This window comes from Salvelinus namaycush, chromosome 11 (assembly GCF_016432855.1).
Source record: "Salvelinus namaycush isolate Seneca chromosome 11, SaNama_1.0, whole genome shotgun sequence".
NCBI lineage: Eukaryota > Metazoa > Chordata > Actinopteri > Salmoniformes > Salmonidae > Salvelinus > Salvelinus namaycush.
The window spans coordinates 5,561,451-5,577,578 of record NC_052317.1 but is presented as its reverse complement, the minus strand read 5'-3'; the positions used below and the strand labels follow the sequence as shown (position 1 = coordinate 5,577,578).

At 41.4% G+C, this 16,128-nt stretch overlaps 1 protein-coding gene across 1 annotated transcript in view; it reads right to left on the bottom strand.

Annotated features, from left to right (window-relative positions):
* Positions 1 to 7,700: 7,700 nt before the first annotated feature.
* tnk2b (tyrosine kinase, non-receptor, 2b) overlaps positions 7,701 to 16,128 on the bottom strand; it is a 110,774-nt gene continuing 102,346 nt past the window's right edge. Inside the window, exons 14-16 of the mRNA XM_039003664.1 lie at positions 11,328 to 11,423; positions 10,793 to 10,920; positions 7,701 to 10,382 (exon numbers count right to left, since the gene is read on the bottom strand). Coding sequence (XP_038859592.1) covers positions 10,376 to 10,382; positions 10,793 to 10,920; positions 11,328 to 11,423 — 231 coding nt within the window. The 3' untranslated portion in view covers positions 7,701 to 10,375. The remainder of the gene's footprint in view (positions 10,383 to 10,792; positions 10,921 to 11,327; positions 11,424 to 16,128) is intronic.

Below are 16,128 nucleotides of genomic sequence, written 5' to 3'. Positions count from 1 at the left end.
TGGAAGATAAGGGCCGAAACTGGATCCCATCTGTGAAATTAGCTCACCCACTAGATAACTGTATCCTGCTGTTACGGACTACTACGGAAAACGGCTTCCTGTTCTGTCCATTCTGTTATGTTCTCTGTTGACCTCATCTGTTCACTTTGGTTCTATGGGTTTGCTGTGTTCTGTTCTGTGGTGGACAAACAAAGACCAGGATAGAATGAAACAGCCTTGGGGGGCTTTCCACAAGGTACACAATCTCCATCGACGTATGATCATCAATACTGGCCACAAATCATTAATATAGGGCTCATTGAGGAAAAATATCCACACGCTGTCTCAGTCATATAAATGGAAATCAATGCTATGAAATACATATATAATAGCAATTGCAGCTCTGTGTGTGGGTGCGTGCATCGCAATTTCAAATCAAATTGTATTTGTCACATGCGCCAAATTCAACACCTTACCATGAAATGCTCACTTACAAGCCCTTAACCAGTTATGCAGTTCAAGAAAATATTTACTAAATAAAGCAAAGAAAAAAAAGAAAAAGGTAACAACAATAACAAGGTTATATAGAGGGGGTAAATAGTCCAGGTGGCCATTTGATTAATTGTTCAGCAGTCTTATAGCTTGGGGGTAGAAGCTGTTAAGGAGCCTTTTGGTCCTAGACTGCTCCAGAACTGCTTGTCGTACGGTAGCAGAGAGAACAGTCTATGACTTGGGTGACTGAAGTGATGTACTGGGCCGCACTACCGTCTGTAGCACCTTACGGTCAGATGCCGAGCAGTTGCCATACCAGGCAGTGATGCAACCGGCCAGGATGCTCTCGATGGTGCAGATGTTTTCAGCCAAAAATGTTTTTCATGAAAATATCCATGCCACAATGTATGAGATATTATCCATATCGCTTGAGTACTGTCTTGGATAAGGCCCTCGTCAAATAGCAAGTGATGGGATTGCCGAGCATAGGATAGGTGGAGTCCATGCTACTAAACAATCTGTGAATGTAATGGTAGAGAGAATACAGTAGACGGCACGGGTCATACGTCTGATTTATGACCCTATGTCCGGATGACGCGTACATGCCCAAATATGGGCATCCGGCCAGGACATCCTGTTCCTGTTGTGACGTGTTAGAGGGTGTGTTATTTTATATCTATATTGCATCTATTCCTTTGAAGTTGTCATGATGATTGATGTGTAGGGACCTGGTTGAACTGGGGGGGGATGTGTTTGATCATTTCATAGAGGATGACCCCACACCCACCCTATTTTATTGCCCTTAGGGTTGTTGTCTATGAAGTAGGAATGTCCGGGGGGGGTTGAGGCAGACGCATTATAAATAAAGCCCAGAACAAGACATGCGGCCCCAGAACACTAAACAAGATTTTAAAAATAAAACCCAAAACATTAAACAGAAAATTATGTCTCCTAGGCCAATTCTCGGGGTGCTATGCGTCTCTTGTCACGAACCCAATGATAAAAGCATCGAGGACGTTTTGGGTGAGGCCCCTGAATGTTTTAAAGGAGTTTTGGCTACGAGTGATGGAAATATGTCTTACATATTCCAACCTGAGGATTCTACTGTTAAGATATTCACAGACAGCGGCCCCAAACCCCTTTATCATGCAAAACCCGGGAGTTTTTCTCCTGCGCTGCATATGAGAGAATGGCTTAAGATAAGGCTAGCGCTCTGTCAAATTGAACAGGCCCTGAGTGGTACAAACCTGCCAGGATATGCAATGGAAGAACTTGTGGGGGCGCAGTGATTTGAAGGCCCTAAGAATCGCTTCAATGGCGTATAGCCCCGACTCCAAAGTGACAATTTTAGCATGTGAACAATTTGATAGTACAAATGCGACGAAGTCTGTCAGTTCATATGTGTTTTCCAAAGCCTGCAAGGATGTAAACTTTTTTATGCCAGTGTTTAGCTTTAAATGGATTGATTACCCTATATTCATAACCCTGATGAATAAGCTGGACAGTCTTTTCCAAAACCGTGAACAATTACGACGCTGGCCGCGTCTATCCTTAAGACATACCCAGGATCTAAATGCCAGACGTTTGATCTATCCCTGGAGTGAAAACTTACGGAGCCTTGACGGATCGTGTGTGGGATATCCTGCGAGCAAGAGAGCCTGTCTTGACGCGGGTGAATTGGAGACAGATGGGGGTCAGGGCTAACCAGGCCCTTTATCTGTAATAAATGAATAGTAAAAATGTTTAATTAATTATAACATGTTTTAAACTGTATGTACTAAAGATTTAGAATTAAAGGGGATTAATGCTATATCTCAACCCTTAACGAACGGGGAAGCTGTCTTTTCTCTCTAGCCCCGGTCTGTCGCGGAGAAATGCAATGTCTTATTTTATACGAATACAGTCTTTCCTACAACGTTATGTTATAAACATTAAAGGTTATTAAAAGTTTAGTACTGTCTGGTAATGATGTATAACATATTTGGGCATGTACGCGTCATCCGGACATAAATCAGACGTTTGACCCGTGCCGTCTACTTTATTCTCTCTAATGGTTTATTAGCGCTTAATAAACATGTAATTAATGCTGAATAAAGCATGAATAAGGGAGTAAGTCATCTATCCTTGTGAATTAGGCCTCAAAGGTTCATTCCATGATGGCTCGGCAGTCAGTAAGCCATCAATTAATTTCAGCTTTTGTAACCTGAATTCTAACCTTTGGTAACCTAGTATTTTATGTAAATACCTGTAAATATACATAATTTACCACAGGGAAGACAACAACATGATTGACCACAGGGAAGGCAACAACATGATTGACCACACTTTTTCATTTGCGCAATGATTAAAGAGGCACTATGCAGAAATCACGCTTCCATTTCCTGGTTGCTAAAATTCTAATAGTTCGCTTAATTTTAGTTTATGTGCCAATCATCTAAACTGACGTATGAAATATATTATCCATAACCAAAAATATAGTATTTTCAGCTGTTTGAAGCTAGTGGATAAAACTGAATGTAAAAGACGAAAAAACTAAACTTTAGAATGGGAAGCATAGAAATAACGCACATAGAACAGCTCTACCGCTTCTTAGACTTTCCCAAAAAGTTTCATATTGCAGCTTTAATTGATACTTTCCCTTGCATAAGTACATTTTCAATGCCCTTGCATGCAGGACTCTATACGTCAATGGTGGTCGGTGGGCTGCCCGGCCATGTGCCTGATCAATAAACCAGCAGTGGGGACTTCGGCTTGACAACACATAATCCCACCAGTCTCTCTGCTCATTACTGGTTTGACTTTTCCTCTGGTGCAAAGTGGAGTGCTGCTTTGTGGTCTTGTTGATCGGCTCCCTAGGCACTTCAATTCACTCAACGGCTGCTCTGCTGTCTCTCACTCAGAGCATGGAGAGGGTTCTAAGAGGACTCCCAGCCACAGTCTGAAGAGGCCCCAGTCAGCCAGACACACACAGACCATAACACATTTTCTTGTACGCACGCACACACACACCTGCTACAAACTGAAATAAAGGCAATGATTGCATGTATACATCACAAACACACATGCATGCAGACCCACTCCTCCACAAAGTCGGTAGACTATGCTGATGTGTACAGAATATCACCATGGTACAGTCAATCCCATTGTTCATTTAGGAACTGTACACACTTTACTCAAATGATAGCACATGACAGAGGGAAAGGGAGAGCAAGATAAATAGCCAGTGAGGGAGAGAGAGAGAGCAAGGGGCAAGATACATCGGACTGCCCGGTGACTGAACTTTGTGAGTTATAGAAAAGGGATCATGAAGAGGGGAAGTGGCGCTGGCAAGTAGTGACTGCGCTAACTAAATCATCTGCTCTGCCTATATTCAAAAAATATTGTTTTTAAGCACTGTCGACTACTAGTTCCATTTCACAGCTAACTGCCTCTCTCTCCTCTGATCCTCAGCCTAGTGATCATGGGGCTACGTCACAAGGTGATTTTTTACGGAAGGGCTGCGCTTCAAGGGAAAGAGAAATTAAAGGAGGAGAGGCACAGAGAGATGAGGGAAAAGGAGAGTGAGAGACTAAAACAAACAGATAAAGAGAGAGAGAGCCTCCAACAGTAAACTCGGTCCTGAGTAGCGCAGCGGTCTAAGGCACTGCATCTCAGTGCAAGAGGCGTCACTACAGTCCCTGGTTCGAATCCAGGCTGTATCACATCCGGCTGTGATTGGGACAATTGGCCCAGCGTTATCCTGGTTTGACCGGGGTAGGTCGTCATTGTAAATAAGAATTTGACTTGCCTAGTTAAATAAAGGTTAAATATATATTTTTTTAAGTATTGACCATAGCAATGAGTCCGCGAAGTAAATGTAATCTAAATGGGACAAAGTAAATTGAAATACAATGAATGCATACTTGACTGATATTAGGAACTGAAAGTGTAAAAAATTTGATAATATGGACAGATCAGACCCAGATAACCAGCCTGGCCTCAGAGCCATGTGAAGGACATTATGTATATTTTTTTGTGCAACTCCAAGATGTATGATAATATCATGTATGTAGCAATGTTCTGGTTACTTCAGACAGAAAATAAAGTAGGGTGGTTGGTCAGGGAGGATGGCTGAGCGTATACCGCGACTGTCTAGCAATCAAAAGGTTGCGTGTTTGAGTAGCGTTGGGGACAACCGCAACATTTTAGCTAACCATTCCTCAGAGCAGTCTGTCATTATTTTGCCAGCATTAGGTAGTGATGGCATTGTTTTTAGAGCAATATGATGGCTTGATGTCAGGTGGCGTCTGGGGCCGAAGACCATCTTGAGATATGTACATTTCACGTATATTTTCACACAAACCATGCATCTATGATGTCAATGATGGCTTTGCACACAGGTTTGCGTTCTGATGTACATACCACCTCAATTTGGCCGACCGACCAGTGCTCCCGCACTTTGGCTAACCTGGCTATCTGCATTGTGTCCCACCCACCACCCACCAACCCCTCTGTTACGCTACTGCTACTCTCTGTTCATCATATATGCATAGTCACTTTAACCATGTCTACATGTACATGCTACCTCAATCAGCCTGACTAACCGGTGTCTGTATGTATCCTCCTACTTTTATAGCCTCGCTACTGTATATAGCCTGTCTTTTTACTGTTGTTATATTTCTTTACCTACCTATTGTTCACCTAATACCTTTTTTGCACTATTGGTTAGAGCCTGTAAGTAAGCATTCACCTGTTGTATTCGGCGCACGTGACAAATAAACTTAATCAACCAACTAAATCATTACTGAATCAACCAATTGGGGAGATGAGAACTCCGCAGGAATGGATAGAGAGGAAAGAAGAGAACAATAAGATTTGAGAGAGATTTATGTTGTTACCGTTATGGCTTCCCTGACATTTTCAACCTCACTGACCCAGTCTGTAATACCTATATGTTTCAAGCAGACCACCATAGTCCATGTGCCCAAGAAGGTCAAGGTAACCTGTCTAAATGACCACCGCCCAGTAGCACTCCCATCTGTAGCCATGAAATGCTTTAAAAGGCTGGTCATCACTCAAATTAACACCATCAGCCCAGACACCCTGGACCCACTCCATTTCGCATACCACCCCAACAGATCCACAGTAATGCAATCTCTATTGCACTCCACATTGCCCTCTCCCACCAGGACAAGAGGAACACCTACATGAGAATGGTGTTCATTGATTATAGCTCAGTGTTCAACACCCTTGCGCACTCAAGCTAATCACTAAGCTCAGCACCCTGGGACTGAACACCTCCCTGGATCCTGGGCCGAGCATGTCCAAATCCACATCGATGGGGCTGTACTGGAGAGGGTCGAGAGCTTTAAATTCCTCTGTGGTCCACACACACCAAAACAGTCGTGAAGAAGGCACAACAACGCTTCTTTCCCCTCAGGAGATCGAGAATATTCGGCATGGGCCCTCAGATCTTCAAAAAGTTCTACAGCTGCAACATTGAGAGCATCTTGACTGGTGGCTTCACCGCTTGGTACGGCAAATGCTTGGCACCCGACCGCAAGACGCTACAGAGGGTGGTGCGCACGGCCCAGTACATCACTGGGGCCGAGCTCCCTGCCATCAAGGACCTCTATACCAAGCAGTGTCAGAGGAAGGCCCTAGAAATTGTTAAAGACTCCAACCACACCCAAGTCATAGACTGTTCTCTCTCTGCTACCGCATGGCAAGCGGTACCGATGCGCCAAGTCTGGAATCAACAGGACTATGTACAGCTTCTACTGTACCCCCAAGCCATAAGACTGCTAAATAGGTAGTTTAATAGTTAACCAATAGCTACCGGGCCTATCTGCATGGACTCTTTTTCCACTAACTCATCACATACGCTGATTATATCTATCTTGTTGCCTAGTCATTTTATCCCTACCTATATGTACATATCTAGCTCAATTACCTCGTACCCCTGCACATCGACTCAGTACTGGTAGCCCATGAATATAGCCAAGTTAGCGTTACTCATTGTGCATTTAGCTATTCCTCGTGTTATTATTTTTCTCTTTTTCTCTCTGCATTGTTGGGAAGGGGGCCACAAGTAAGCATTTCACTGTTCGTCTACACCAGTTTTTTTCTAAGCATATGACATAACATTTTTACTTGATTCAATTTATTTCCACAAATCTTTCCTCTCCATCCTTTCCTTTTCTCCCTTTTATTTGCAAGAAACAAAATAATTTCTCCGGGGAATTTCCTGACGCCGATGCCTCCTCTAGCCCATAATGACCGGGACGACAGATATGAATAATTTTGCCTGGGAACGGCAACCATACTGTGCAGACATCACAAAGACGAATGGAGGACACGCACTTTTCATTAGTAAGCAAAAGTTCAGCAGCCCAGAGAGTGGCAGTGCGTGTGTATGAGAAAGAGTATGTTCAGGCCCACTATCTTGGAAATGCCAACCTCCGATATTTATAACAAGCGACTCCATAGCTACATAACTGACATAGTTATTGCATAAGAAAGTGACATTTTCCTTTTTATTGACTGCGAGTCATTTTAAATCATCATCAGGAATCCCACTGTATCATAAAACACAAATGGGACATTTTCATATAAGTGGTATAAAGGAAGATCACTTCATGTACTCAAACACAAGTGGCATCGTTTTATAATAAGGAAAATACTCATTCATAATGGGAAAACTAGGATCAATATAATCAAGAGGTTGAATCAATCAACCTAATTGATTCAGATTGATCACTCACAAACCAAGGACATTAAAGGGTGGATACGCGCACAAACACAAGACACACAGAAGGTGGACTTGACTGTACACACATTTCATGCACACAGACTGAAATTAAACCGTAACCATCGATTTGGGCATTTGTTCCTTCGGTCCTTCAGGTGCAAACAAACGATGCACATGTCATAGGGGACTTGAGTAAGATGCCCCAAAGCTAGCTAAGTGCATTTCATTTGAGGCTTTATCAAAAATATGTAGTTACAGATTCTCTTTCAGCTAAATTAAGAGTATACAGAACTGTCAGGCTACCCTTTAGCTCGTTATTGCTAATTAGTCCTAGGTGAGTACTTAGCTGCACATTCTTCTAAGTGTTGTGTAAGATGCTCTTCTGACTTCAAAATAAGAGCGTGATAATTGGCACTTTCCTCGCTGTACATTAAATGCTACCCAATCAACGGTCATCAAGATGTTCCAAGAGAAAGAATCAGACGTAATGAGAGCAAGGTAAAAAAAAAAGAGTTCATTCTTTAATAAAAAATACATTTATACATTTGAGATCGGCAGCATTAACTTGCATTTGCCCTCTTGCACAATTCCGAACACCCAGGGGGAAGGGGGAAAATCTACTGTACAACCATGTGAAAATAAAACACTTTCTGGGAAAGTACATTGGTACAGGTATGTCGGATTGAACTAACAAACCAACAAAAAGGTAATACAACCATAACACATTTAAAAAAAACATGAACAGGAGAACATTGATTTGGGTAATAATACCACAAGGTCGCTTCAGTCCTTCTACAACTACAGCAGCTTGGTATCAAATATATCAACGGTGTAAGACATGGGGACAGGGTCGCCTTACGGTGACATCATCAGATGGCGCCACTAAACATTTGGAACTACAACATGGATTTTGATGTATATCAAGTTCACAGCAATGGAAGCATTCTCTTTTTGTCACGGCTGGATGGCCTTGACTGTTTGGAAGAGGATAATTATTATTGCGTACAGAAAAAGTTCAACAATGGCTGTGTTCCAAACCAAAAATGTGTACCCTTTACCGCAGCCCTTTGAGGATTGGCTTGCATAAATCTTTAGGGGAGGATAGGTAAGACAGATCGCCTCACTCTATTAAACCCTGCGTTAGGCTATGTGGCGTACTGTCAAATTGATTTAACACATCCAGACCTTATCTGCGAGGGCAAACGACTGAAAGAACAGGGCAAAAGGAGACAAAGTTTGAGTTTGGAACATGAGCAAAGTGTTTATGAGACAGTACACTGTGTTCACAAACAGACACCGGAGAATGTCTAGACAGTCTGTTTCACACACAGAGACAGGCACAAACCCAGTCGAACGTCCAAATTGGTACAGTGACTACAGAAAGACTGGGGAAAGACCAGCCTGCAAGCCCGCTACACTGGTAGGAGTGGTCTACTAGGAGTCTGCTAGTTTAACCGTGTTGGTCTGTGCTGGAATTTTAACTGATTTGAGGTCAGTTACAGGCCTTCTCAGGTAAGACTTATTTACATATTGGAATCAACTATAAAAGATCTTAATGTTCAAAAACATCATTTGAATCATAACACACAGAAAACCAACAGGTTGCATGCAACCGTTCCAGAATCTCTGCTCCACTGGTCTACGATGAATACAGAGGGTAGCACAGTATAGAAAACAGACACTCACATTTTACAATACAGTTTGCTCTAGGTTTTGAGAGGTCTGCATACTTTATTGGCCGAGTCTAATCCAGTATTGTGACATTTTGGATCTTGCATGTGCTTGATGTCCGTAACCAACTAGGGCCAGCACTGACATTTCTTCCCCTCAGAATTCTCTGCAACCTATGGGTGCTGACTAAAGGTTTTAGCTCCTAATAGTCGAGGTAAAGACTAGTTACGAGGGGTATCGTCTCTGCTCTGGGGAATCTTTGTCCTGGAGCACTGGCAACGTTGTTAATTAATTATTTAAGTATCAATGTGCTTTGAATATAAGCAAGCCAGTGGGCCATTTTCAACAGTAGTTTTGTGTGGGAAAAGTGCTTCGAGTAGATAGTGAGGGAGCACAAAAAAAACAGTCAGGTGTCAAATAGTTCTGTACACCAGTAGGGAACGATTAAATGGACATTTGGAGTGGATCAAATTAATAGCACTTAGAGCCACAAGTGAACTCAATTCAGGGGGAGCACATTCTAACATAAACGGCTTAACTGATCAAATGAAAATAAAACATCTCAAGAAAGTTGAACGTTTTCAATATGTCCCCCTTTTTTCAAACGACCGGTTCAAAAGCAAAATATATGAAAGAACAGAGAACTAAAAACAAAAAACACCAACTTTCAGCGCATATTCGCTGAAAATATATAAACTCAAAACATCTGAACTCTTCTTATATATAATATACTGTATGTGTGCATAAAAAAAGTAATTCCTCTCCTTAATATAAATCAAATAGAACTCTGTAGAACAGAACATAAAAGAAGGAGTCGACTTAAACGTGGACCAGCTGCATATTGTTTAGTTCTCTTTAATGTTCGTTCTCTCCTTCCAGGTGGGCTTTTTGAACTTTGACCTCTGCTGAAATGCAGTAGAGCACCTTGGGAGGCCTGGGAAGGCGGGCATTGCAGCAGAAAGATGCTGACAACCCGAAAACAAAGTCCCTATCCAAAACGAGGAGCCTAACACAGCACACATACAGTAGGGGTGTAGGGGAGTGCTTTGGCAGAGGAGGTCTACTCTTGTTCTATGGTACTGCAGTTTCTGTTGATTTTCAAAGGGATGCAACACAACCCTGATTCATATAAGTTAGTAATAACACAAAGGGGTAATCTATGTTGGTCAAAGGTCTATTGTGGCAGTGATATAACTGAATTGGGTAGACCAGCACCGAAATAGAGGACATTTTTCCTTCAGTGCTGTGCTATAGGTAAGGGACCAGCAGACAACATGGTCCCTTCAAGAGTATGGTTCCACTCCCTGCGTTCTAAGCAGACTTCCGCTCCTATTCGGTGTTAGTGCGGGTTAGCCTCCAGGTCCTCAGTGTGGGGAAGACTGCATATTGGATGCATCTGGCAAATCGTAACGGAGAGACGGGAGCAGACTCCGCCCCTTCAAAGACCGCTGATGAATGAAAAGAGTTCTGAACGGACTTAGCCGTTGCTCCTTGTGACATCGGTCACCGCCTGCAATCGGAGGAGAGGTTTATTTTGATGTTTCGAAAACAAATCAAAGTAAATTCACAATTCCATCTAGTTTTTTTGGTGCTAGATTAACGTGAGTCAATACTGTCGAAGTTGTGGATAGACAGAGTATATCAGAGGTTATAGGGCTGGACCAAGCAGCAACACACAACTAACTGATTCTTGATTAGTAGAATCAGTGTCTTGCACCAACCTGAATAAAACTGACTGAAATGGGGACTACCTTGACTTGTCCAATAAGAAAAGTTCATTTACATTTTTAATTGAAAAACATTTTGTAACAGTGAGTGTGCCCTACTGAACATGTCCCAGTTGTATGCCTGCTTGTCTGGAGCAAAAGCCTGCACCAGCAGGGTTAGGTTCTCCTAAATTCCATGGGGTCCCTATTTTACCTTTGCCGGACGGAGCCGTAGGAGTCCAGGAGCTGAGTGCTGGCCACCTCCAGGTTCCAGTCATACATCTCCAGCACCTTGAGACACTCCGCCCTGGTCTTCAGGCCAAGACAGAACAGCTGCTCAACCTGAGAGCAACAGGATCAGTTACAACTCACCATCGGAACTTATGTATCCGTCATCAGATATTTCAATCCCGTTTTTAAGCTAGTGCTGTTCTATTTGCACAACGTCCTAAAGAATAAATTAAGTCACACAATCTACATAAACTGCCTGTTTATAAATCATTGAGAGTTTATATTGCATGTGAATATTTTTTCACAAGTTTACTATTCCGTTAGTCAGCAACTCTCCAACTGTTGGTCAACTCATGCTTTTTACACACAACTTCCTAAGGCTCAGATCTAATTATTTACTATTGACTTATAGAAGGTTAACTAAGGCTGTGCAATTAAGGTGGATGTGCAACCAGGCCAACGAAGTACAGCTCAATAGTGTGGCACGGTAATAGTGTACTACCGCCAAGGGCCCCTACCTTGAGGTAGTGCACAGCTTTCTGCACGTTCCAGTTGTGGTTCTGGAGGGCTGTCTGACACTCCTCTATAGTCACGCCATGGACCGCCTCCTGCACCTGTGGATGCCACACAAACAACAAATTAGGTCAATGTTGCTGCTACACTGACCAATCAGCTCGGCAGACCTCTGCTGTCAATCAAAACAACATGAACAAAAACTTTTCAAAAGAGTAATACACTTTTGCTTTTTTGAGTGTCTGTCATTCTTTTGGTGTGAGTGAGTGGCTACATTACGTTTCTCTACCCTTATCCCGAAGTGTGCACTCATACACTCCCCCTTGTGGATTTAAAAGGAATATACTGGTGTGAGGAATATGGTGGAAAGTGTCTGCAGCCATCCATGCACCAATCCAATGCTGTTAAATGCATGAGGGAGAAAATGAGTGCACACTTTTGGAGAAGGGTGGTGAATCAGATTGCAGTGAGTGAGTAAATTCTATAATGAGTGAGTGAGTGCTTTAATTAGGGATGCACGATATATCGGTGAACATATCTGCGTTTGGGTCTTTGCGTGTCAAAAAAGATACACATCAAATAACACTATTTTACAATAACACTATTTGACACGTCAAATAACACAGTTCTATTATAGGTATGTTGTGTGTTCTGAATTTGCACGTGCAAGCCAAGTGCCACCACTACTATCAGTAGCACTGTCAAAGCTGTACAAAAAATTCTGCAAACAAGCAACCACCGGCCACGAACGACGTGTTTACAATACCGCGTTGGTAATAAAGCATTATTTGTTCGACCGCAACTTCTGGGGTAGCTAGCTAGCTTGGTACCTAGCTAGCACCAATACAACCCGCCTGAAAACAATGACTAGTGAAAATGACTGCAGTTTCTAATGTTCTTAGCAATGATTTAGGACTCCTTGTGAGTAACTATTAGCTAGGTAGCCACTTGTTGTTCGCCTACTGGAATTGAACTTCAGTTCATGAAAATAAATAGCTAGCCAGCTACTTAAGCCTGTTGCCAAAAGCTAACGTTATAAGCAGCCAGCTAGCTTCATCTGGCTAGTGAGGCTCGACCGGACCGCGTTGTGAAGCTAGCCACAATAAGGATTAGGCACAAGTGGAATTTGCGGATGCAGAATGTTACAGTAGGTGGAATCATGCCATATTTACACTAGATAATGTGAAGCAATGAAATGGTGTATCAGTCTACTCGCTGACACCCACAGAACACAACTTTGAAGAGTTTACGCAAATATTATCGTTGTAGCGCTTATCGCGGGACTGTGACTGTGAAATCTCCACCCCAGTCAGCCTATTGTGTGTATTGACATTGATATTGCACTGTACAGTTTTACCTAAGGATTGGGGATCAATGAAATGGGGTATCAGTCTACTCAATACCCAAGATATTTTTTCCCCAACGTCCTCCTCAGAGTTATCACACTCCAAAACATCCACGCAGTATTGTTTTTCCTCGGGAATAGTGTTCAATACACAAAGGTTGACAATAAATAAGAGCTACGACGCTAATGTTCTCTGGGTGTCACGGAGTAGACTGATACCTATGGATTGTGGATCAATGACATGGGGTAAGGCTGTACAGTGACATAAGTATGCCCCCAATGCAATTCTAAAGTATAATGCATCCAGTGTGATTTCAACAGAATTTTGTCAAATTAATAAATTGTCTTGTTGATTTTATATAAAAACATTCCAACCTCATTTAGCATGATCTTTTCAATTATGGCATAATTCTACTATTTGTATTAATTTGCATCACTGTCAAATACATACTTTTATTTTGAAAGCTAACCGCAAAGTCCACTATTGTGGCTAATCCTTATTGTGGCTAGCTTCACATAGATGGGTCCGACCACCATTAATCAAATAAGAACTGTCTTATAAATTAGGGTTATTTTAGATGATGACACCTAGCTATATAGTTAACTAGCTAACTATAGCTACTGAATCAGATTATTTCGTTTTGCTATGTTTTTGGGGAAGAACATTGTTGGCATCCATGAACTAGCTAGCTTTTTTTTTAATGACCACCGAGACAACTTTACCAGCATCATAGCATACGTATCGATTAATCGTTGCGAATTTGAAATACGAGTGATAGTGTAATCAATGTGTAATAACTATATTAAAAAATTTATGATGTTATTATTATGTAACTTTTTGGTCAGTGTGGTGGTCAGCCTAGTTATTTAACTAGGCAAGTCAGTTAAGAACAAATTCTTATTTACAATGACGGCCTACCCCGGCCAAACCCGGACGACGCTGAGCCAATTGTGCACTGCCCTACGGGACTTCCAATCACGGCCGTATGTGATACAGCCTAGATTCGAACCAGGGACTGTAGTGACGCCTCTTGTACTGAGATGCAGTGCCTTAGACCACTGCGTCCATGTGTGTGTGTGTTAACTATTTAACTGTACTAGAACGCTTCAAATTCCGCATTTTTTAAATATCGGTTATCGGTATCGTTTTTTGAGGCGTAAGGAAAATATTGGATATCGATATTGGCCAAAAATGTCATAGCGGTGCATCACTAGCTTTAATGAGTGAGTGACTGACAGACTGCTTTAATCCCGACTCCCTATTGATCCTTTTCCAAGACACAGTATATCCATCACCCAAGTGGTCTCTGTGCACAAATGATATATTTGGTTGTTATATATCAATTGCAATTTGGTTACAGTTTGTAAAATTTGAATTTCAGTTTAGTGAGGAAGCAATCAATCCACCAGTAAGGAGTAGATGCAAGCAAGCAAACAAAACAGTAAGCACACAAAGTGCCTAAACATGAGTTAGTGTTATGTAAAGACTGGTCAAGAATTGCCTTCTGTTGCCTCCTCCTGTTCAATGAGGGCACACGCAACAACAAAACAACGGCTGCGTCTGAAATGGCACTCTATTCCCTATAATATGCAGTATTCATACGCTTTGACTTATTCCACATTTTGTTGTGTTACAGCCTAAATTCAAAATTGCTTAAATAGATTTTTTCTCACCCATCTACACACAATACAAAGTGAAAACATGTTTTTAGAAATGTTTGCAAATTTAAGTATTCACACCCCGGAATCAATACTTAGTAGAACCAACACCTGGATTGTGCAACATTTGCCTATTATTCCTTTCAAAATTCTTCAAGATCTGTCAAATTGGTTGTTCATCATTGCTAGACATTTTCAGGTCTTGCCATAGATTTTCAAGTAGATTTATGTCCAAACTAACTCAGCCACTGTAACTCTTGGTAAGAAACTCGTGTAGATTTGGCCTTGTGTTTTAGGTTATTGGCCTACTGAAAGATGAATCATCTCCCAGTGTCTGGTGAATCAGGTTTTCCTCTAGGATTTTGCTTGTGTTTATACAGTGGGTCCTCATTTAAAAGTTGCGTCATACAGCAGCACAGCTTGCGGGATGCTGCGGAATGTTATGGCATGTTGGCGTGCATGAAGTCATAGTATTTTGCGGTCAGCCATTGTTGCCATTAATGCTAGTTCGACCACCAGAGGGGATCTTGGAGGGCGTCTTCATGAAGCGTGTTGGTGCTTGCTTACTTTTCCAAATAATCCAACAGAGGTCCATGCAGGTCAGATGCTTTGATTGCTATACCCTATCCGAAAGAGCATATGCCAATGTTCTTACTGAACCTAGTTTTGCCAAACACAAGTTGTTTTACAGATAGTCTCTCTTTCAAAATATAATGCTTTCATAGAATAACCACAGCTTACTGATTACAATCAGCAAATACAGATTTGGGGAAAATATCCTTTCTATTGTATTCTGTTATATTCCATCATGTTCATATTGTAAAAGGGCTGCGGAATATAAGCATGTGATGTCTGCTAAATTAACATGATGATTAAGTTAAATTCATTGACATTGCGTAGCCATAGCCTCAGCTACTATAGCACAGATAAATACATGCTATTCTGTTATTTTTAAATAAATTGTATAAGTACCATTTTTTATGACCTCCGAATACAAAAAAAGGATTTCTTTGTGATTGTGTATATTAAATAGATTTATTAGACTGGCGGCTATTGGTGGGCTACTCATCGAGTCCCGTCTATTCTACTGTTAATATCCATATTGCGCAGTAGACCTTCATGGCGCTTGGAGGATGAAATGCTCAGGAAGTTTTAGTCTTGTATCATATTTATCTCTATGTAGGCCTACTGCTAGAGTGGAAAATATAAATATTTAGGAAATGTCAGGGACAGGTGGGTTCAAGGTTTTTATTAAAATGAAGTTATTGAAATGACATGGAGCTGTAGGCCTAAGAGTCCCGTTTACTGTAGCCGTTTTAACGTAACTTACTTATTGGCATAAAGGCCATATACAGTATATCAATCAAATCATTAATTTGTGCACGTCGTCGCACAGCACACAAGTCATCCATGTCTTTAAATACAGTCAAGCATTTTAGTTATAAAATAAAATAATAAAGGGAGCCTTGAATAAACCGCAACGTCGGGTAAAACGAATGAATTCACAAATGCATTTGACTGTTTGTATATTGGCTGTACGAGACTTTAAAACCTTTTTTGTTAGAACAGACCATATGGGATTGATTATCCATTAGTTTGCAAATTATTATTGTATTATTTTGTTGTTTATACTGTTAGAAATTTAGCTTAATTAAATTGATTAATATTATGGTATTTCTATTCCAAGAAAAACAAAAATACACTTTACAGTAGCCTATGTAGGCCTCATGGTTTCCGTTAAGAAAATATGGCGCTGTACAACGTGACTGGTTGGGAGTAGGCCTAGGCTATTAAGCGACAGA